Genomic DNA, 24801 nt, shown 5'->3' on the forward strand with positions numbered 1-24801 from the left:
AAATCTGAGTGCTGTTTTGTAAATACTGTGGGATCACTATGGTGACAGTATCATGTTTCTCTAGGGGAATACATTGCTGATAAAGAGCTTAATTAGGTGATTGGAGCCTTAGGAGAGAAGTTTCACACATTTAAAAAAAAAAAAAGGGAGGCCCTTTTGAGACACATACTATACAGTCTTTGTCCTGGATACTTTCTATTTTTTCAGAAATTTGCAGTCATCACATGTAGTGCTAATGCCTACGAGTTGAGAGACTGCTGTGGTTTTTCACTAGTCAGTGAGGGGGTGAGAAATCACAGTTTGTGTACGGCCAAAATGTGAAGACATTAGATGGATTAGTATCAGACAAGAGATGATCGAGAGAATGCATCAGATTTTGATTTTATTTATAATCATGAAGTTGCAGATGGTTTTAGTTTTATTTTGAAAAGCTTGACTTAGGGAGACTAATGAATTCCCTTGAATTCTTAACTAGTACGTGGCTCAGCACAGAAGTCTGACAGATCCTGGTTCGAAGGAATTCTCCCGTAATTGGGTGGTCATTATGGTAACATTTTTTCCTAATCTCAGTCTATCTCCTCTCTCTCTGTAACTTTGAAGAGTCTCAAAATTAAACTTCAAAGGATGTCAATTTCTAAGTCGGTTTGTTTTGATACTGTTTTCCTTGAACAAGTTTTGTTTAATACAATATACAGAATTACCTTTCTTACTGCATCTCTGATTATTATTTATGAATGCTTTTAAATGCATGGAGTAATTTGGATTTTTAGTCAGAAGGCTACCTGGATAGAGTTCTTGTCGAAGTTCTCCCTTGAGAAGTTTGCAGGGCGGGTTTCTACATATACTTACAGCAGTGCATTGTTGTATGTTTTCATAATGAGGTTTATTCTTTGCACATTACTGAGATACCAAGTGCTGAAAGTAGTCATTCCCTGGTAACTGGAATTGTTTTAGATAACTCTCCTGTGGAAGCAAAACTGTTCACTCTGTCTGCCTGCCTGCCTTTTTTTGGACAGGTTAACCACATTCAGAACAATTCAGAGCAGGGTATAATTCTTAAAGATGCTTAAGTTTCTATGAATTTTCAAATGAGGCTGTTTGACAGTGAAGAGGGAATCTCAGATGTTGAAAAATGGCTGCATGAGCCTCCTGCCTTCTTAGATGCAGGGAAATCCTTTCTCCGACAGCCTTCATAAGTACCCCAGCTGTGAAACCAGCTTCAGTCACACCTCTGAGAGGATTGCACACAAAACTCCTTGTTGCCTATTTTAAACTGCATTCACCAGATGCAAATTGACATTCATTAATTCAGGGAAAGTGCAGGGAAACCACTGCAAATAACTTGGTTGCAATGGTCTCCATTATAATAATATTCATACAGTGCTTCCCATCTGGAAGCTTTACAGATTGAAATTCTTCCAGCATTATTACCTGAATATGAAGGATTGCTTTATTGCTATTCCTGGGCAAATCAAAACAGAGAAATTAACTGAGAAACACGTGTCCTGTGTTAGATCTGGAAATGAAGCCCTGTCTTCTATTTTTGTACTGGAAGAACCTTTTTTCCTTCACTGTCTTGGTAGCTAAGTGACATGAAAATCATGACTCATCCAGTTAATATATATAATGAGATTTTAATTGACAATAAAAAGTAATTTTCATATGGAAATGTCATTGGATTGTTTTTAAAATTCCACAGCATGCATATTTATTGCTACTGATGTCTTAAATGAGGAGAAAATTACTTAGATGTATTTCTTTTTCTATAAAGGCAGATGTTTGAAACAAATAAGCTCACTCCACCCTTTATCTGTGTGCCATCTGAACCAAAGCTAGGTGGTTATTTTGATTTTTGTTCTATCGTTCATAGGCAAGAAAATGGGACAGAACAGTGTATGTAGTCTTTACTGGGATGAGAGTTTGATCAAGAGAATTTTTGATTTTCTGGGAATCAGAAGTTGAAATGTATCACTTTTTGAAATACAGAAGTCATAAGGGTTTGTAGTAAATTAAGCAAAGTCTCAGTGCGTCCCTGGTGAATCTTTAAGAAATATGTAATGGAAGATTAAAATATTTTCAAAGGGAATGTGAAGTTAAAAATGTTGATTGTTTTTACTCATTTGTCTGTCACATATTCAAGCAGTAAGGGATAGGACAGATAGAAGTGAGTGTTACAGGAACCTGCAGACCTCCATAGCAACTGAAATGACTGAAATAATTTGAATTATTGTTTTCATGAACTTTTAAAAACTGATAACATAAGGGGGTTGGAATATTATTTTTTAAAAATTAAACAAAATTAGTGATTGTGTTTATATTGCTCTGTCTACTTTTTTAATGTAAATCCCCTCTTTTCCTGAGCTCTGCAGTTTGGGCTGAAGCACTTCTAAACTTAATGTCCCTGAAGGTGAATTTTAGAATTTTCTGCTGAAATGGTTCTACCTGCTCTAATAATGAGAAAATGCCAAATAAACCCTATTGTTTATACATGTTAAAAATTATCTTGTTGGGAATGGGTGGGGGAGAGAGACCTTACAGCCAACTGCCTCTGTACAATGACTGCACAAAGAAAGTGAGGGCACAGGGGGATGAATCTGCAATAAAAGCCCAGCAAAGAAAGGAGATGAGGCAGGGGCAGGAATCAGAAGTAGAGGAACTGATAATTCCTAGATAGTGGGAGTGGAAATTGAGAGTGCCTGGTATGAGATGGAACCAAGGGGATGTTGGAGAGGGGTGGGTGAAGGGAGAGGGATGGGAGGAGGAATAGGATGGAGTTAAGAGGGCTGGAAGGGTGAGATGAGCAGTGTTTAGATGGAAGAACAGTTCATGGGAGTCTGGAACTGGAATAGGGAGCCTGAAGTGAGGAAGACGCAGCCATGAGGAGACAGCAGATTGTAGGGACGGAGTAAGAAGGGAGCAGCTGGGGAGATGGGGAGGTGATAGACAGGGAAATCCCCTCCCAAGAGCAGAATGCAGTGCAGGAGACCTGATTTCCATCCTACATCCTTGCTTTATAGCACATCCTTCCAGCATACACGGTAGGCCATCCTTTACCTCAGTGCTCAGGTGGACATAAAGTGTTAAATGTTATCAGGTGAGGAGAACAGCAAGTGCCTAGTGCATGCTGTTAAGGTAACTGGGTCAACAGTTGGTTCATTTGGCATCAGATTAATCATACATCCTCTATTACCTCACTTCTGAAAGCCTGGGTCCAATGAGGTAATGCAGCACAGTGGAAAGCACACAGATGTACAAAGAAATGTCCTCTCAGCTTATTATTCCATTTATTATTACTTGTAATAGAGTAGCAGGTAACTTCCTAATGGACTTTTCCAATACAGGAGGTAATGTCTAACCTAATAATAAAAACTAGTCTGTAGTAGCATCTCCCAGGGGAGGGTGTCAGACAGATCTGGGCACTTTTGACAGTTCTCAGCAGAATGAAGAAACAAAATGTGTGTTTGGGCATTAGGGAATGTTTGAGTGTCACTCAGCATACATTCAAGCATAGTAGTTTTATAAGCAATGTATTAAAAACTGGCATGAGGCACTGTAGATATTAAAGGTATCCATGTGGATGGTTTGTTATCACATTAGATTGAGCTAAGCAGTTGTATACTGCAGGGATGGACTCTTGGCTTTATCTCATCAGGGATTTGAAAGAAGATAAATAGCATGTTGTGATATTTAGGTATATGTAAACACATTGAAGTATGTAAGTATTAGTTATGAGAAAGAGAAAAAAAATCAAGTGAAATAAGGGATTATTTCGAGTAAAAATCTGGAAACTTCTTTACCATGCGAATCTGCAAATGTCTTTTAAGATAAACTTTGTTTTTAAAACATGAAAAAACAAGACCGGCTACATCCTTCAACTGCAGTGTGAGGGCCAGCTCTTCACTGGAAGGGGAGAAACAGGATTTCTCACTGCAGCTGCAGTGACAGAAGGTCCCTGTATATGCATAGCTGCTCCTGGGCTAATTCCCAGCTCTGTTTTGCCCAAAGTGAGAATTCCAGGTGACTTACTGCTACAGTGGGACTCTGAAAATTCACAGTTTGTTTCTTCATTTTTCATTTATTTGAGGACAAGCAGTAGTCCTTTAAGGAGTAAAATGGAAGCATCACACTGCTGTCAAGTTAGATATTTATTTGAATTAATCATGTGCTTTGATATTAATAGATACTTAGAAGGACTATCTGCCTAATATTAATACCATTGTTTCTAGATCACCATAAATTCTGTTACTAATTTCGGCAGTAATTTCCTAGTTGCATAAAGGAATCTATCCCTGCAAGGTAATGAGCAAGTTTTTTCAAACTTGCTACCACTGACTTTAATCAAGCATTTTTCTCAATTAAGTACAAAGAGGTGTATAATTTTCAGAACCTCTTTCACAGCTAGCACACTTACTTTACAAATTTCAACCTAATTGGTAAACTTCCCTAAAGCCTGAGATGTCATGCATTTTAAAAATTCCATTTGTATTATGGCAATATCCTTGGGGCATGACTTTTTGTTAAATTTTTTTCATTTTTATAATAATAAATCCAGAAAAGACATTTCAAGTTGGTATTGTTTACATTTATTGGGTTGGATGTGTTTGTCTGCTTTATAATGAACAGAGCTCTACACATATGGCTAGAAGGTTCAAATTTCTACATTACTGTGTATGCGTAAATATAAATAACAAATTGTGTCTTTCTCATTAATACAGAAAATGGTCTTCAGTCATTAAACTTCCTAAACACAAGTGACCAGTGAACATTAAATGTCATTATACACAAGTGATCAGTGTGCTCAATGGCAATCTTTTTCAGTTTCTTTTTTCTGTTTTGAATCATGCAGTCATATGCATTTTGGATTCAAATGATAGCTATGATTTTCTGTAAACTGTAGAGGAACTGGCATGGTGTCCTGAAAATCTAATAAGTATCTGCATTCATAATTTAAGTAAGATATACTGAATAGCATTTTCAGAAAGCTAAATATTGTCCTAAGGGCTTCATGGGAAACTAGAGAGTATTTAATTTTTTCATCAGTGGAATTGGAACTAGATTGAGTTCAATAAAACAAAACAAAACAAAACAACCCCAAACGTAATTTTAAAATTACTGTATTAGTTATACTAGATGAAGTTATTTTAAAGGTCAAAGGTGATATTTCAAAACCTTGAAGTTTAATTAAGCATTTAACCCCAAACTATCACATTCTGGGTGAATTTTTTAGCCATTAAGCTGTTACAAAAGCAATTACAGTCAAACTGAAAAGGAGAGGAGCTGCTTGTCTGTTCTGCTTTGAACATTCGAAGTGGCCCAACAGTGTGAGAGGTTGCTGTGGGGATATATCTAAGGCAGTGTTGGCTGTTGTGGATCCTGTTCTGAGATCATGCTTTACGCAGTAAATTGACCAGCAAATTTTACCCAGATTTATTCAAGTGATTTATCATTTGGGTAAGTTTTTATGGTTTCTGTTCCACAGGCTGATTTTAAGCATTCAGCTTCCTAATTGGTAAGCCCTTAGCAGAAGTGTCCTGGAAGTGCCATGTCCCCACAAAGGCAATGATTGGCTGACAACATGGGGAAAATTCCTTTGTATATACGGAAAGAAATGTCAATGCTGGTGTTTAAATTCTTAATATGTTACCAGCCTTCTGTACCATTTCAGGTGCCTGAGGTTCATGCTTTGTATAGTTTTGTACATGCTTTCCTCCTGACAAAGGCATTCATTATCATTGGGTTGCCATGGAGTACTGATCACATGGATCTGGGAATAATAACCCATTATGCTAATATAGCTTGTCATTGTTTTTGATGTGAGGCGATGTCCCCTAACAACATCTGATGCTTGTAACTAATGGAATTTATGGTAAGATCACACACAGGTCATGGAAGAGTGTTGGCAAAATTGCCTGTACTCTTCACTTTGAGCTCTCTGATTACATACCTATAGCAAAACCATTTGTGCATCTTGAGGTCAGTATTCTTCTGGTTTTAATGTCTTTCTGCAGTGAGAATCAAAGGTTTCTAACAGAGAAGTTCAGGCCTGTTTGCTTAGTGCTAGAAATGTGTGTTTTTCTTCTGAGCTCTCCTGCCCCTTTAGGAGCCACGACTTTGATACTCTGATTATACGATTGCTATTTGTACCTGGATGTACAAAGAAAAATCAAGTACTGATACTTGATATCAAGTACTGATAGGAATACAGACTTCTGCTTCTTGGTATTATCATGATTAGAGATATTGTTGTAACAATCTTGCTTACAACATCTGCATCCTAGCTTTGCCAATGAGAGATTGTTCTCAGAACTATGTTTTCTACTAATATATTCAACAAGTCGTAAATTATACAACCAGAAAAAACATTGTGTCATCCAATCTGTGCTGCACATAGAACAGGCTTTATGGCTTCTCTGAATTAATTTCTGTTTGAGACAAAGCACATCTTAAAAAAAAAAATCTTAATTTAAAATTCCCAGTAATGGAATAATCAGCACCAGGCTTAATAGCATTCTGACAGTTAATTTTCCTTCCTTTATGTTTAACTTCTTTAATGCATTTGTCTACTCAAAAATTCTAGACATTGGATGTTTCTGAACAAAAATCTGTCTCTTAGCAAATTTCTGTTCCTGATATTCCTGCTTAATGGGCATGGAAATCATCTCACCCAACTTGCAGGCATCCTTAGCCAGGCATATTTTGCATCTTACACAATCAAGCCTGGTTTTCCTGATAGCCAGTAAAGAGGTACAGGGGTACAGTTAAGATGAGCTGCTTTAGACATGTTTATTGTGATGAATCACAGTTTGGATGTGCCTGAGTGCCTGGGTTGTCTAAAAAAGGTGTTTGGGGGTAAGAGGTTCCAGGGAATACCTTTTGCAAGCAGGTGCCATTGAAGAAGCAATAAGTGCAAATTTCTGCCATTAGATATGATGGTATAACTTTTTCATGATCAAATTAAACTAAACTTCAAGGCAAGTTTTGCAGTCGTGAGTTATTTCTCACCTTTCCCAAATGTTCTCTAGTTCACCAGTGTCTTTTCTCAAGCTGCAGATACCAGAACAGGACTGAGCATCCAGCAGTGGCTGCAGAGCCACTGACAATGGAGCAGTGGGGCTTTCCTGCTTTTGCTTTTTTTCATACTGCTTGGAAAGGCTCTCCATAGCTCTTCAGGTCACAAGAATAGCAGCCTGTTTCCAACACATTAGTCATCCTGGTCTCAGGCCTTTTTTCATCATCAGTGTTTCCCAGGAAGAGAAAGCTGCCTTCTGTCTGTGTGGCCTGGTTTCTGACTATGCAATCTCCCATAGGTTAGAATTAGTATCTCATGTATTATTTCCTTGTATTAATGTTTCAAATGCTATTCAAACAGAGTAGAAGGGCCTTTTTCTGCTATTTTTTCTGTCACCCTTAATTGGTGTTTTGCCTGTAAACTTTGTAGAAAAGTTTTTCTTTCATGTCATTACCAGTAATGATAAATAGTACAGAACCAAGAACTGGTCTCTGTACCTCCACTAGAAGGGCATTCATTACAGTATGATTCTTCCTGAATTCATAGATGTTACCTATCTTTTAATCTATATTGGTTGTGAATATTGATTTTACAGTTTGGTAAAATACCAATCCAATTGCCAAGCAAAAATGTAAGACTACACTTTCAGCCTTGCTAACCAAATTTATAATCTCATAAAAAGATGTGGTTAATTTAATAAAATTTGCTTTCCATGAACCTATGATTATGACATTGTATTATCACACTTTGTTTCTTTATTAATCAAATGCAGCCACTCCAGGATGAGTATCAGGCCAGCTCTGCTGTGGTTGCCTGGATTGCCCTTGCTGACACTTGAGAAAATCTGATACAACATTAGTTTTATCCCAGCCCTCAGGAACACTGAATTTCCCTTTGAATATACTATAAAAAGCATATTTTTATTATTTTCAGATTTGATTAGGCTCTTTGGTTTTTCTAATGAATTGCTCTGGTTTTGCAGGGTTTAAGCTGTTTATTTGAAACATCCAATATGAACCCTAGGATTCTTTCTTTATTTTCATAATTAAATTACACAGAGTTCATCTCTATAGGTGCCTGTTCCTCTCCAAATTTAGCAACATATTTCTGGCATTCCAACACATTTAGATATTTCAATGCATGGAAGGATTTTTCTGTCATGGCCCACTGACCAGCATGAGAGCAACGTCCTGTCCATGTTGTATTGGGTATTCGCAACTGACTGGTCATGCAGAAGGTCCCTTGGACAGCAGCTAAATTCCATGCACTCCACTTACCTTTTCAAGTGAAAGTTTCTCACTGGGCAGCTGCACTCAAGCCAAACTTTCAGAAACCTTCACTGAGCTCATGTGGATGGTAAAATACATTATCTTGTATTTCAGACACCACAAAAAGTAATTATATCATGGAGCCACAGCCTACCAAAGCAGCAAACATTTGCATTTAGGTTAGTGGCTGAGAAGCAAATGAACCCACTTTCAAAGAATTGTTAATGTAATGTAATGAAGGGTTAGTAGGTACAATAGCATCATAATGGTCTGTGGCTAAGAAAAGATGTCTGTAAGCAGAGGCCAGATAGCATTGAATATGGAAGACAGACTATGTTGTGAGTGTGCTGCTGCTGTCAGAATTAAGTAATGACATTAGTGATTCAATCAAACATAGTGTAGGGGATTGATAATGAATATTAATCCAGATTTTGGCTGCAAAACTTTTTCCTTCATTTTTCTTTGTGCAGATGTTACTTTGTGTGTTCCACTGTAGAGGAAACATGAATTGATGTCTTTCTCATGTTAGTCTTTATTCAGAGAAATCCCTCCTGTGGTGTCATCACAGAAAGCTTTACAAAATTTCGTGAAAGTCTTCTTGGTTTGTGATAGTTTCACTTGCCAGTCCACAGATCCAGCTTGTGGCTTGGTTTACTGCTGGTGTTGAGCCATTTTCCACCCACATGAGCAAGGGCAAGAATTTGAGCCAGCAGCAGCTAAAATGCACCACAGTGCAGTTTAATCCATACAAGGTGCTCTTGAAGAGTCTACAGATTTAAGAGTGAGAGTCATCACTAATAAGTTTGGGTATCTTTGTTGTCAGTTCTCTTTCAGTAATCACTGAATGAGTTATAGGCACCTCTAGAAAGTGATTTATTCTGTCTTAAGATAAGAATCTAAGAAGGATTTGATGGATCACCTAGAAATGTCGGTCTCAATTTACCCAGAGCCTGGATACCTAGATTAAGTTTGATATTTGGTTGGTAGGTGGCTAAATTTATAACTTTCCCTAAAAGGCACCCATATAGTAGATCATGTGCACCAGAAGAAGCAAGAAAGCAAGTACAGTTTTAAAGATTTTCCTTTGTAGTACCACACTTTGAAACATAACTAGACATGACATCTATAATATGGCATGAAATAAACAAAGCTGTACAAAACCAACTCTTAGTTGGTTGAACAGTGTTATGTCAGGAGAACTAGAAGCTGTTTCTTTTTATGCATTTTATGCACAAACTGCTTGTTTGTGCAAGTGCATCACAACACACTCAAGGTTTTCATACACGTGTATACATTGCACAGAAGACACATCATCCACATCATCCAACAATATGCTGTTTCCATTCCAGTGAAAGGAATTTTTAACAGCATGATCCAACATGTCAATAGTTTGGAAGAGCAAGTGTGAACAAACAGACAGCAAAAATTCAGGGACGGTTCCAGTTCTGGCATCTGAGGTAGCTGTTGAAATTGGAATAGGACTGACATGCAAACATTTAATGTCTGTCTCTGGTAAAAAATAAGCAGTTTAAATATATGTTCAAAATTCCATCTTATCCAGACTTACAGTTGTATTGCAGAACATTTAAGTAGAAAAGAAAAAGTATATTGTCCCAAAGAGAAAATTTATAGATGCCATGGTTTAAACCCAGCTGGCAGCTAAGCACCACAAGGCCACTTGCTCACTCCTGTGTGCAGGCAGGTTCAGCCATCCCCAGGAAAGCTGGCTCTCCATTACAGCTTACAGTAGTTTGGGAAGAAAGACACTGTAACTCTTAATGACCCCCCTTCCTCCTTTTCCCCCAGATTTATATGCTGAGCATGGCACCCTGTGGTCTGGGATGTCCCCTTGGTGAGCTGGGGTCAGCTGTCCCCACCGTGTCCCTTCCCAGCTCCATGTGCGCCCCAGACCACTTGCTGGCAGGGTGAGAAGCAGTGAAGCCCTTTGGCTCTGTGTAAGCCCTGCTCAGCAGTAACTGGAAAACCCCTGGGTTATCAATGCTGTTTCCAGCACAAATCCGTAACACAGCCCCACACCAACCACTGTGGAGAAAATTAACTCTACCCCATCCAAAATCAGCACATTAGGGAAGGAAGATACCGGTCACATCCTCCCTGCTTGCTAGTCAGTCCCTCTTCTGGAAGTAACAATTCCTTCTCTTTTGGACTCTTTTAGCCTTGTACTTCCTCGGCCCTTTTCCAAATTCCCTAAAAATAATTCTTCTGCTAACACCCATCAACCACAAAATTACAGGAATATGTTCATCTCCCTGTCTCTGAAAAGGAAAGCAAATGCAACAAAATGTCTGTCTAAAAATCTTATAGGAACCTATTTTCTGATCCAACAAAACCAAAGAGGAGCATAGTCTTTTTGCCCTAGTACCTGAAAAAAAGTGTAAAAGAAGAGTATGAATGTCTTTATTCAAAATCAAATTATTTTTAAGCTGTATTTGAGCCCAAAAAAATCCTGATATAATTTCAGAAATAAACCTTGTCTCTGTTTTAATTTTTTTTAGGAAAAAACCCAACAATTACTCTTCTGAAAATATCTTTTCATCCTTTTTTGGAGTTTTTTCTTTTGGAATAACTGGAAAGGTAAAAAAAAACCCTTGTGAAGTTATGTAGAAAAGATACTAAGATTTTGAAATCTTTTGGAAGTATATTGTTAATCTCAAGTTAGCCTTCAAAGAGGCAGCATGTCATTACCATATAAAACACAGAAACTGAGAAGTATTTTGGTTTGATTTGGAACGCATCAGAGGCAACAAAGATAATTCCTTTAGTGAGAAGTCACTCCTAAATATAACACTCAAATGTGAAAATTGTAGATTTTCCACAAGATTTTCCATGTCATTTAGCACTTTCAGTCTTTAATCTCATAAAAAACCAAGCAATTTCTAGAATTGGTGCAATTAAAATCTTTATGTTACATGCATATATTCCCACTTATCTTCAGCACAGTGGTATATGTAAACCAGAAAGTAATGATTTAGAGGAAAAGGAGCAGAAAAAGAGGTAAGTGAGCAAAGAGAATGAGAGGGAAGGAGAATTGCTTTCCTGCCTCACTCACATGTCTTGCAAGGATCTGAGATAAGAACTGAGGGAACACTTGTATGCTGCTCAACCCCTGACCTGCCAGTTAGGAGAGAGAGGGAAAGTCTATCTTACAGGATGCTTAGCCAAGTCAGTGAAAAGGCCTTCAAAAAGTCGATGGACACATATGACAGGATTTCCTGTTTGTTTATTTGTTTTGGCAGTTATCATTCTTGAATCCTCTGCATATGCAAGGGGAGAAAATATGTTCCACTCACTGCTTTCATCTACAGGCTCTCACATCAATTACCCCTCTCTTGCAGAGAATTGCAGTACTCCTCTGAGGATAACAAAGCTTAACACTTTTCTGCCATCAGCTGGGATGTGAGGGCCAGAAGATTTCTAGTTGGCTAATAAAGCCAAACAAACAGTTCTATTCTTTCCAGGGCTCTAGGTTAAACAAGAACCTTTGGCTTCAAAGTTAACAGGCATTTCACCACATCAATCTCAAATAAGACCTGTCTATATGTTACAGTCATGTAAGGGCTGTTCTAATGTTTCCCTGAGTTAGAGCAAAGATACTTGTATTAAACTGATTATTTTCTGGTGGGGTGCATCACAGAAAATGGCTGCTTCATAGGCATCTCTGAGTGGAATGAACATATGAACTCTTTGTAGATGTGCAGAGAAGACCATTCCCCACAAGTGCTGTTTCAGCTTCCATAAGGCCTACTGAGTGATCATATATTTATTTCTTGGTTTTGTTTCTATCCTGCAGAGGTTTGGATCTGATTGTTAAAAAAATACCATATCAGGGACATGTTCTTAGGCTCTGTTCTGCAAATCATTTTCCACCCTTGGGTTAAGAGGAGGGCTGAATGAGTTTGTAACAAGAAATAAGCCTTATGTCCCAAAATCTTCAGTCTCACTGAGAATACCACTTGGTCTGTTCTAGGCTTGGTTTTTTTATAAGATACTGAAAATAAATTCAAGAATGGAAAGTATGTGCATACACACACACACAGGGAATGTTCAAACCTCTTTTTCCTTGGGTAAAGTAGTTGGGTTGGCCAAAGCTTATACTTTATTGGCAATTCTGCCACTCCTTAGTGAATGTACTAGTTAGTTTGTCTCCTGTTTTCTGTCTTTGCTGTTCCTTGAGTTCACATGAAATTTGTATTTTCCTTTTACGGTAAAATGAATAGGAAGTTTGGAGGAGATTTGCCAAACCAAGTCTACAGGATTTGGAACTGTCTTTTGTAGCTCCACAAGTACTGTGAAAAGAGTGGAATAAATTTATCTAAACCTGGCAACAACATTTTTTCACTAAGTATTCAGACAGAAATAATTTAAAATATTGCTCTTATCTTGGGTAAATTGGTAACTAAGTCCTGGAGTGCCTTTATCATGGAAGATATCTTCTTCCTTTCTCTTCCCCATGCCAATTTACACAACTTAATCTCCCGAGACATATCTCTTTAAAGAAAGTAAGGAATCTGAAATGTATAAATTAGCCTTTTCTCCCTTTTACTTTCCGAATAATCAGAATAATCAAATATTTGAAGATACCCATTTTGGAGAGTTGAGGTCATCTCAACACTTTATAGGATATCCTCCCAAATCTGTTCCCTTTAGACTTGTTTTCTAAATGAACTGCTTTGCTCCAGAATCTTGAACTTCTGTTGTACTTTTGCCCACTGACCCTACTGTCTCTTCTCTATTTTATCCTCTAGACTAGATAGTATTTCCTCTGGCATAAGGATTTCCAGACTTTTGTTTTGCATGTAATTGTTTAGGTTTTATCTTTGGTGCATTGCAGGCCATGTATCTAATTGGTCAACCAAAGAAGCTTTTCCTAAAGAATCCCGTATTTGGATTAAATAAGCTTTTGAAAGTCAGGATGAGTTGGGATAGTTTTATGTCATGTTCTTGTGTCAAGACAGCTGCACAAAATGACTGATTGTCTTCTCCAATAGTTGCCTGAACAGTTTTAGGCAGTCTTTAGAGTCTGGAGTTTTCAAATACATGTTTACTGAGATTTCACAGGGTCACAGAATTAACTAGGTTGGAAAAGACCTTTAAGATCATCTAGTCCAAACTGTGACCTAACACCTTCTCATCAGCTAAACCATGGCACTAAATGCCACGTCCAGTCCTTTTTTAAACACATCTGGGGACGGTGACTCCAGCACCTCCCTGGGCCGACAATTCCATTGCCCATTCACTCTTTCAGCGAAGAACTTCTTTCTAACATCCCACCTATATTCCCCTTGGTGCAGCTTCAGACTGTGTCCTCTTGTTCTCTGATTTGTTGTCTGGGAGAATAGGTACAACCCCCACCTGACTACAGCCACCTTTCAGGTACCTCTAGAGTGATACGGTCACCTCTGAGTCTCCTTTTCTCCAGGCTAAACACCCCCAGCTCCTTCAGCAGGGCTTGTATTCCAAGTTCACCAGCCTTGTTGTCCTCCTGTGGACACGTTCAAGAATCTCAATGTCCTTCCTAAACTGAGGGGCCCAGAACTGAACACATGCAAATTAATTATGAAAATAATGCTTACATTAAAATCCTGCTATTTGTGCTATTAGTACATCTTACTAATACACTGGAATAACATTTTCCTTGGGAATCTTACAATTTATTTCACTAAGTTAAAAATGGATCTGCTAGACCTTTAGTTTGATTCTTTGAGCAAAAGTTTCCTTTTTTTTATTCTCTGTCTATCAAGCTTGAATTAATTGGGAATGTTCTCCTTCAAAAGCTGAAAAAGCAACCTTTTGTGGCACCTTGACCATATCCTTGTAAACTAAATTCTTTGTGCTTTATTTAATAATGTGTTTTCTTTTTAATATTATAATTGTTGTTTAAAACCAAGCAAATTTTCTCAAGAGCTACTGCAGCAGATGTACCATTATTCTTAAGGATATGTGGTTTCTCACTGATTCTTGGCATGGGAAAAGAAGAGATACTGGGTTGGCTTTATCGAAAGGAATTTAGACTGTATGTACTTTTGGCCAAAAAACTTTAGTTACAAAACAAAACCCATTCTGTGTTGTCACTGTGCTTTGCATTTCTATACTAATTGCTTTCAGCTTGGATTGTATGATAATACATGTGTTTGATATGTGTGGTTTGTTTTTGTCGAACTCCATTATCCTGTCTCATGTTCTTGGAGTGCCTGAAGTAGTTTCACTAATCTGTCAGCATAGTATGTACTCGTGGATAAATATAGACGTGCAGCCACTCTGTGAGTGGTCATCGTCATATGCTGAAGCTAAAAATTACCCCTTTGGTTATGGAAAGGCTGAGCTGATCTGCAGGCCTGCTCTAGCTCAGACATTGCAGGTCTTCAGCATTTGTCTGTTGAGAAACAGTAACAAGAAACTGAAGGAAATGTCTTCCTCACGGACAGTGAGGAAGTGTGAAACAGGATTATGAAACAACTAATTTATTTTTCTATTTTAGTTAGAAAAGGATTCTAACTTTTCTAACTGAAGGAGTGGAACATTTCAGGTATTCACAGGCTCATGGATATTACAGTAGCATGTTGGAGAAAATCCAGCGTGATCGGCTTTATAAAGGGGCTCGGTAGGTATGAAAATACTGCAAGTTGATGTTTGCGTTTGTCTTACTAGTTTGTTCATTGCTGCTAAAGTGTAAATTTGACACAGTTTACTAAAAAAATGCAACCTCTGCTTTTCTGCTTAAAGATACTGAAAATTCAGTAACTGTAAGGCTGAAGTTATATCCAGTGTAGCACAGATTCTTGGCTTCTGTGTTATGATCGTTCAGTTGTTTTGATTCCTCTTACAGCTCTCAGAAAAATAGTGCAGATCACAGCAGGGACTCTCTTATGATAATTTCATTTGGTATTTATCCCCAGTATCAGCTTTTGACCGTTGCACTAAAACTACTGTGCTTTTTTACAGCTGTTTTTCTGATCAGGGAATTGATCAATACATGGAAAAATCTAGCAGTGATTTTATGTCAGGAAGCCTTTCTGTGTCAATAGTATATGGTTGTGATGACAACCATGTGTGATATTACACTAATATTGCCATATTTATTCCTTGTCTTTCATTTTTTAAAAATACATAAAATTGAGAAAATGATGTGCTTATAGCCTGCAGTAAATGAAAATGCTCTGTAGGATAAGAGTACAATTTGAAATACAGCTTATTCCACATTTACTAGAAAAATAAGAGACTGTGTTGGAAATAAGAAAAAGTGCTTCAGACAGAATTACACCTACAAATAGTGCAGGTGTTTTATAGTTGATCGAGCATGGTTAAACTTCATTACAGATTTTCGTAGGATAGGAGCTTTAAATATGTATACAACTTTCTAAACTTGATCTGTACATTCTCTGCTATTGCAGAGTCCTTGGGCATCAGGGTTACCATGGTATCCTCCATGTGCATCACCATTCATTCTCCTGGGGGATGAACTACTTTCCTCTAAGTCAAGGGTTTAGCTTAATGCAGTACTTACGTGGTGACCAATACCCTGCAATATGTAGACATTTAAACTAAATGCTTCTGTGATCTGTTCTGGTACTTCTCTTCGTATAAAATTTATTATTTTGAAATCAGGCAGTAAAAACTAAATTTGTTAAGGAAATTAGTATCTCAAATTGAGTATAACTCCTTTCTTCCACCCACCTCCTTCTATGTATCTTCAGCGTGCACCCACACAAACTCTACATGGTGATTTCTCATGTTAAAATTATGCATTTTATTTAATGGGGCAGTGTTTCACTGGGGTAGATGGCGAAACTGAGCCCATCCCTTTTACTGCTACTTCTAAGGCTCACATTATAATGTGTCAACATAAAGGAACCAACCAGTAATGCAGCTACTTCTTTGAGTCCTTGATTTCTAATTTTATGTCTCAGAGGCAACATTTTTTAAGTGAGTTTTATAGGGCTCTCGGTCTAGGCATAATAGCTATATTCTGTTAAAGCTCATACATTATCAGTATAGATATCAGTGATAGTCTTGTCACTGGGTCAGATTTTTTCAATGCAAATATCAAGCATATGCTAATACTGGAGATAATGAAGCTGAAAAGATGCCTTAGAAAGCCAAACCTATATATATAATAGTTCATGACCAACTCATGATCAACTCCAGACCCTCAGAGTGTTGGCAATGCTAGCTTTCACAATAAAGATGCTTAAATGGAGTTAACAGCTACAAAAGGGTCTTTTAAAAACTTGAAGTAAATCAATGTCATATGTCAGTCATTTCTCTAAACTGCTGTAATTGCTGTAGTAATGATAGATGTTAGCCCCCAGGATGTGTTTTTTCTGTATTTGGGGAAAGGTTGTGAAATTCTTTATTTCTGAGAAGAACTAAAATAAAAATTCTTGGTACATGGCAAATCTCACAAATAATTGCATTCTTCTATTACAGTGTGCAAATAAATGATTTTTCAGTTAGATGTCTGGGAAAAAAAAATTAAATCCTCCTGTGTCACAAACCTAACTGAATCATTGTTAAAAGGCTTTGTGAAAAATGCCAGTCACTTGTTTTTAAAATTTTAAAAGTTTAATAGTAATAAAATGGTTATAAAAATAGTAATACAATTAGAGTAACAATAATTTGAATAATTTGAATTAGAACTATATGAGACATAGAGACAAAGAGTTACAGGCTTCAGGGTGCCTTTTTCTGGGCAGCAAGGGCTGAAAAAGGACACCCGTTAACAGAGGATTAACCCTTAAAAGCAATAACCTGTTGCATATTCATGCACTTCGTAGGTGATGCATAAAATCCATTCAAACACAGGATTCTGTCTGGTCATCGTCAGCTTCTTCCTCCGAATCCTAACAGCACCTTCGAGGTGGGAAGAAGTTTGTTTCTTCTGATAAGAGGGCAATAAATTCTTTTTCTCTGGAAGATTTAGGTGTCCTGTGGCTGCTATCTCGCTGCAAGTCCTTTCTTTAAAAAAAGTATCCTACATAGCAAAGTTTCTATTTTAACATTTTTTTATAACCTAAAACTATATTTAACACACTACTTGAGAGAATTCATACAGCATTTCTTTCTAGCACAACACATATAATATTCATTTTAATATTTGCGAAAAGCCAATCATAAAATAGGCATTTTTCACAGGCTTCCTACTAACAGTGACTATATGGATTTAAATTCCAGTCTCAGAACCCTGGCTGAATGCTCCGATGATGGAAGATTAGGGTGGCAGCTCCCAGGTAGCTAAGGTTTGGCCGCGATGTGCAGCGTGCCTGCTCTCACACAATGCCTTCCTGCCTGCCTTGAGTCTCCCCCGATGTCCTGAGTTTAGCGGCCAGGTTTGCAGCAGAATTGCCGAGGAACAGAAGGCAGGTTCGTGTTCGATCCGATGGCTCGAGAGGCAGCCCGGGCCGGTGCCGGGCCCAGCGCGGGGTGTTGTGCTTGGCAGGGCCGCGCTGGCGAGCGGCCTGCCCGGGCCGGGCACGGCGCTGGGAGCGGCGCGGGCAGCTCGGCCTGCCCGCCCTGCCAGGCACGGGGCCTGCGCCGCGCTAGGGACACACATCCCTGAGAAAATTGGTTTCACTGCTCACCAAAGAATTCTCCTGACCCAGCACTTGGAGATCGAGCTGATTTCATGGGTAGATGCGAGCCGCTCGAAACTGCACATTTGGCAAATAAATTCCTGATTGTAAAAATGTTGTCTGACTCCATCCTGAAGCTATTTGTGGAGAAATTTCCTCTGCCTAGGGTATCTGATAGTCCATACAAATTTGCATCTGATCCTTCGCATCCCACTGTCTTCAGGTTAAGTTTTAAGAGAACTTAGGTGATGACAGAGGAACAGTAGCACTTACCCTCTTCTCTGGTGGCACTTTATTCACTACTTTGAAGTAGATTATTATTGAAAACAACAGTGTATTTTTAGAACAAGTCTTGTGTAGTATAAATGTAGGAGTTTTATGCACTTCATTTTTTGCAAAGGGTCACAAAGCCAGGAAGATTCTATGATAATGCTTTTGCCCTCAAAAGTCAAGTGAAACTTTGCAGGAAACAAATCTAGCAGGAAACATCTGTCACAGTGGGAGAAGTGCTGCTGCTGTGCTGAAGAGTGATGCTGTACCTCGTCAGTGAGGGGTTATTTTCAGTGAAGAAAATAAAAGTATAGATGTGTTACACTTGCAGAATAATAGCTACATGAAGAGAAACATTTCTGTCTTCTATTATAGCCATATAGAAACTTCTAAACTGATTTTTCTAAAGGAAGACGTTCTCTTTTCTCTAGGGGATGCTTTTTTATTTTTCAGTGTAATTTTGGGTTTTATTTAAAAACTCTGAAACCAAAAAGTTTCTTCTTTTAATTTTTTTTTCATTTTTGTTCAGCAATGGAATGTTCAAATTCATAGGAAAGATCAAAAATCTAATTTATTGTTAAAACAATCATATGTCCCTAATAATTACAATTCATTTCAGTAACACTTATAATTCTGTACCTCAGAGGAAAAGTGATACTAAACGTGTTAGATGTGAGGCAACCATCATTGTAGTTCATTCTTCTTTCTCTCTTTCTTTGCAACTTGGATGCAAATGTACCCTCTGGAGTGCAGTGCTGTGGGGAAGCGCTGTAATGGTTTTAGTTCACAATATTTCCATGGTTTGTATTGCATTAAAGCATCTCTGTCCCAATCACCAGTAGAGCTCATGGGCATTGTGACACTTTTATTACATTCAGAGTGGATAGTGGCTGCTCTTGCCAGTGTTACTTAATTTGCTACTTTAAAAGTCTGGCAAAACAGAGAGAGAGTGCTCCCAGTATCTGCCTGAGCACCAAACATGACTTTTATTGCCAATAAGAGCTGACCCCTGAGGATTTTGGGTTGTAAATTTTATGTGTAGGATGGTAACAGTGCTTCCTTTTATTTTTCCTTCATTCACAGGAGAACAGCAAGTAGAGTTCAGTCTAGTATACAATATCTTGATACTCATAATGGGGAATTCAGTCACAGGATAATTTAGATTGGAAGGTATCCCTGGTGGATGATAACCTAGGGAAGGTTTCTCAGGACCTTGCCTGGTCAACTTCCAAGTGTCTCCAAAAAGTGGAGTTTCTGCTGTATCTCTTGGCAACATGTAACAGTGTTTGATCACCTCCTCACAGTGGAAATTATTTCCATACATCTAATAGAAATTTATCACATCCAAACTAGTGTCTGTTGCCTCTTGTCCTGTCGTTCTCAGCTCAAAGCAGACTCTAGTTCCTTGGCATCTTTGCTATACTTCATTAGGTAGCTAAAGAGTCCACTGAGATTCTCTTCTCAAGGTTAAATTAAAGGTCCAGCACTCTCAGCCTTTACTAACCTAGCAAGCCCCTGAACATCTTTGTAGTCCTCTCTTGGCCTTGCTTCAGAATGGCAATGTCATTCTTGTATGGGAGAGCACAAATCTGAGCAAAATACACCAGGTGTAATCTCAAAAGTGCCAGATGGAACTGTAGGGTTTGGTGCTTTCAGGAAAGCTAATGCATAATTAATACTTTTTGACCATGGAAAACATTCCATCTCTGACTCTTCATGTAAGATTTATACTGGTAACATGTATGTTGTTTTTAGAGTCATTCTTACTGACCTCAGTATAGATTACAGGAGAATAAGATCCTTTACAACTCACCATAGTCAAAAGACCAGACTCAAAGCTAAACCAGTCTGAATAGCAATAAAGAATAAATTTTTGTTAGTTGACAAGTGAGTTACAGGTCTGACTTGAATGCAAAAGATAAAAAAATGAGAATGTTTTTCAGATAGGTATCAGCAAGTCTTACCATGGGAAAAAAAAAGAGGACTGAGTATGCGCTGCATAATAAACACCACTCAATTTTTATATAAAATATTTCATCTTTGATTTCTTCTTCCAGTTAAATAATGTGTATTTCACCTATGGCACTATGGAAGTTATATTGATGTGTATTTCTTTGGTTAGCAGCTAGTCTCCAGTTTTGCTTTGACCGTGTAGTGAGCTGTTGAGGTGCTCTGTGACAGTTAAACCATGTTGAATTGCCCTGAAGTAAATGTGTCTTTTCTACATTTCAGCTTCTCCAGTTGGTAACGGATATATCAAGCCACCTGTCCCTCCTGTTTCTGGTACACAGAGAGAAAGAGGGCCCCCAGCCATGCTGCCCATCAGCATTGACCCGGACAGCAAACCTGGGGAATATGTCCTGAAGAGCTTGTTTGTTAACTTCACTACCCTGGCCGAACGCAAGATTCGCATCATCATGGCAGAACCTCTTGTGAGTAAAAAGAAACTCCGTGTGTGTATATATATATATATATATATATATATATATATGTATGTATGTATTTTGGGGTTTTTTTGTGCTTTGAATTTGTTTTAAAAGCAGGCTTGCTTGCTGTGCAATGAAGACTATTTTGCTTGCAATCTGCGTTGGAGTTTGATAGTGTTTCCCAAACTGTGAGATCTGCTGCTATGGCAGTTAGAATGTTGTGGGAGAGGGCAGAGGTATGCAAGATATGCCATAGGGGTGACATGAAAAGGAATTGATATTTAATTTCTGTTTGCCATGTGGGCACTGATGGGACTGAGAGGCAGAAGGGGTGTCAGCCAGCATAGATTTCACAACTGGGAGAACAATCACTTGAGTAAAAATAGATTAGAAAATGCTGAAATATGATAAAAGCAGTATTCCTGAACATTACAGGTTTTCAGCTAAAACATGAAAATGGCTACCACTTTTAGTTCTGACAGTAGTAGATTACATAATCTAGCAGAGGACTATAGCACCTATTTTCCAGATATGAAAAAGCATGCAGCACTTGAGAAAGGAGTTACATGACAAGGTCCTGCACAGTGAGAGAGCCATTGTTATTTGTATTTTTAGGCAAATTTAACATGCGAGTAGTCTGTTACAATTTGTCTTATGTAACTGAACTTCTGCTCATTTAACTTGAGATTACATTTTATATACATTCTTGTTATTTTGATTAAGGAAGAATATTTCTGTGATTTATATTTTAGTTCTGATGAGGTAAAAAAAGCCAAGACCTAAAAATAACCAGAAATCTCTATTTCTGTACTATAAGGGAATTTTAATAAAATCTTAGAATGTTTTTGTTATAAAGTCCAATGTAGAATACTTAGTTCAGTTCCCCATTTTCAAGATACTTTGAAGGGCAGAATTAAAATTTTCTTTTTTCTGATGACGTCTGTTTAGCTTTGATTTAGATTCAGAAGCATTTGATGCTTGGAAAGTTTTAGCAGGCTTTCTTCTGAAACATTAGCTAGATGCAAGATGGCAGAACTATCTTATGTAATTTGGAAATAACACCAAAAAAAGCTTACAGTAAAGAATATTATTACAAAATCCATATTTTCTTCTTTGATGTGTTCCCTCCAAATCACAAGAAGTAGAATAAACTGACAGTCATAGTGTAGGTTCTTTTAAAAAATAAAATACCAGCAGCTATTTATTACCATCCAGTCTTCATGTAATGCCCAGAGAACATCTTTAAAATTTTTAAACAAAATGTGTATAAAATTACTTGACAAGATCAGGGAAACAGCAAGAAGACCAGTACTGAGGACATAATTTCCTTGCAGCACCTTTGTTACTCTTGAACATGAACCTCTGCATTTTCATGTAAGATTTCAGGCATGGATTTATTCCCATTTCACCTTGTGTTAAGATGATTTTGAGTTGATGTGTGGTAATATGTTGTTTTTTCACTTTGAGAAACTATTATTATCGCAATGTTGATTTTATTCTAGAGGTTGTTCAGTGGAATTTTATTTGGTAAATTCAATGTAGAGTGTAGAAACATTACAAGAGACTGGAATGTCACCTTCCTGTCATCATTTTCAGAATGTATTTTTTACAGGAATCTGACCATGAGATGCTAACAATAATTCAATTACATACTCACATCTCATTAGTACTAATAAAACTTACAAGCCATGGCATGCTGCTGTTTGAGGTTGGCTGTGACCAATGAGTAAGCAGGATTCCGTAGACATTCAGTCAAAATGATCCTGAAGTAATTAGGTTGTAACGAAAGAAGTGACAAGGGAAAATGGCAAAAATTATTCTCAAATAATAGCTAAGAATATAAGTCTGCCCTTTTGGCAAGGTAGCTGCTGGATGTTTAGCAGCTTTGTTCCCACATTTTAATCTACTGATTAGAATTGTGACCAGGAGGGCCCAGGGGTTTGGGAGACGAAGTTTATAAATTGATGGTGAAAAGCTACCTTTTGGCCTTTTTTCACAATAGGTAGTCAGATGGTGAACTCTTTGAAGTTTATGTTCTAATTAAACTCAAGTGTACTTCAAAGGAAGTCAAACATGCGCAGTACTCAACACTGAGATATTTCTAGTTTGATTTCTCCAAGTCATTCCAAGATATGACAGTTTAATTTTATAATGAGTGATGAATACTTACGATATCTTCTAGAGAAGATAAAACGATCTGTTTATAATATTGTTGCCATTGCAACTCTTTTATCACCAAGTTTAACTCACATTGAAGCTCTGAAGTTACTATGGTTAAATTAAATATTTATTGATACCTTTTTTACCTGGATCATTCTTTTGATACATATATTCTGCCTGTTTATACTTTCTGATTATCATTACTGTTGTTTTTATGAATTTTTCTCGCAGTTTCTTTGGGTTCCATATGCCTATGTGATATATCAAGCTCTTTCTTTTGTTGTGCACACAGAGATGAGTGTAAATTGCGGTGTTCTGACAGCTGTGTTGGAAAACCATGTTTGTGTCACACCATGAGTTGCAGATGCTAGAAAGGCACTAGAAAGCTTTGTTATTTTTTAGGGCATCAGTGAAGGGCACAGCAAACCCCACCCCTTCCTGCAGCCTCATCTGGAATAGCAATATTCCAATGGGAGAGAAAGCAGAGAGCAATGTCACCCAATCATCCTGCTGCCCTCGCTGGCAACCAAGTATCATTTGACATTTTGGTTACCGGATCTGGCAGTGATTATCATAAAAAACACACTCCCCAGTTAAACTATTTTCTAGACATGAATATAATGTCAACTATCCACTGCTAAGTTAAAATGGAAAATTTTTGTTTCTAGATTCGACATTTTTTAACTTTGTCTGCAGAATATTTTATTCAGAATTTCAGGTCTATTTTTCCCCTTTTTACGATCTTTAATATATAAAAAAACAATTCAGTAATTAAAAGTTCACAATCATGTGGCTAATTTTTAATGATTTACTGCTGTACCCAGATTGTCAAGTTATATTATTTCAAATTAAAAGTATTTGGCATCAGACGTGATTAAAGTGGATTGTCCAGTTTAAAAAATAAAATTCCCATAAATTAAATGTAAATAATATTTTCTTGATAATCTTTAATAATTTCCTGGTTCTTTTCTGTAGGTAATTGTTCTTATTTTTAACAAATACTAAGATTTTATTCTGCAGACCTTTTTTCACAGTTGATTTAATTAATATTTAATTTTTATCAATTTTTTTTCTAAATCTTCTCTGCATTGCTTCACTTATAAACACAATCTGATATTTTATTGCTGCTGATTTTTTTTTCAAGCAGTGGTGACCTTGAAATGACGCTAGAAAGAGGAAGCCAGGGAAATATTCTTGCCAGTTCAAATGAAAGAATATGTATCATAGCTCTGTAAGGAGAAAACTCAGAAAACAGTTTCCTTTTTAGGACTGTTGATTATCACTTTGGGTAATAATTCATCCTGTGCATACAGAGCAGGCTAATCTTTAAATACGGCTTTCAGCAGTACTTACACACAGCTGTAGACATTGATAAAACATAGGGAGCTACAGGCATTGACAGTTGTTAATGGTTAATTCAGCTGTTGGTAAACTTTCATTATGCTTTTCTCCTGCAAGCATCTTCTTTTACTGAGCTTGTCTAAATTCAGGATCTCTCTGAATACAGAACTCAAGAACAGAATTTACTCATTATAGGATTGGGACTATAAGCATATTCATGTATTCTGCATGTAACTTAGGCAGGTTTCATCTCACCATTAGGAAAAACCCTGAAAGGAGTGATGTGGTTGATACTAGTGTCTTTTTTACTCCCATTTCCTTGGGATCTTGAAGACATTAAAATAGAGATCTATTTTAAGACAAGGCTAGTGATAATAACCTAGCAGATGGTTCAGAAGACTTTGAAAAAAATGAAAGAATAATGCAAATTGCCGAGACTGACCAACCAATATGTATAATGGGACTCATTTCTGATTAGCTTCAGTCTAGGCTTCACTTTCTCTAGGCAGGAGGAGAATAGGCTAAGAACAGACTTGGGAGGAAAAGAAATAGGTTTTTGTTTTCTGAGGACTGGGTTGTGATAACTAGGAAGCTTTATGTAGGCTATGACAATACCAAGCAGTTTTATCCCACAGCTGTAATGTAGAATTTTCTGGTTTGCGTGGACTAAAACTCCAGCTGCATCACACCAGGTGACAACTCCCTGGTTGTCACCTGTAACGAGACGTATTACTGCT

At 37.5% G+C, this 24801-nt stretch overlaps 1 protein-coding gene across 7 annotated transcripts in view; it reads left to right on the plus strand.

Annotated features, from left to right (window-relative positions):
* FRY (FRY microtubule binding protein) overlaps positions 1-24801 on the plus strand; it is a 225272-nt gene that overhangs the window by 75230 nt on the left and 125241 nt on the right. For 6 of the 7 annotated variants that reach the window (XM_054272258.1, XM_054272257.1, XM_054272262.1 and 3 more), the window contains one exon: positions 20370-20569. In XM_054272258.1, coding sequence (XP_054128233.1) covers positions 20450-20569 — 120 coding nt within the window. In that variant the 5' untranslated portion in view covers positions 20370-20449. Of the gene's footprint in view, positions 1-14883; positions 14900-20369; positions 20570-24801 lie in introns of those variants that run through there. The other variant, XM_054272261.1, reaches the window with a different exon arrangement.

Source organism: Melozone crissalis, unplaced genomic scaffold (assembly GCF_028551555.1).
Source record: "Melozone crissalis strain CALT ecotype California unplaced genomic scaffold, PUWL_Pcris_2 ptg000013l_1, whole genome shotgun sequence".
NCBI lineage: Eukaryota > Metazoa > Chordata > Aves > Passeriformes > Passerellidae > Melozone > Melozone crissalis.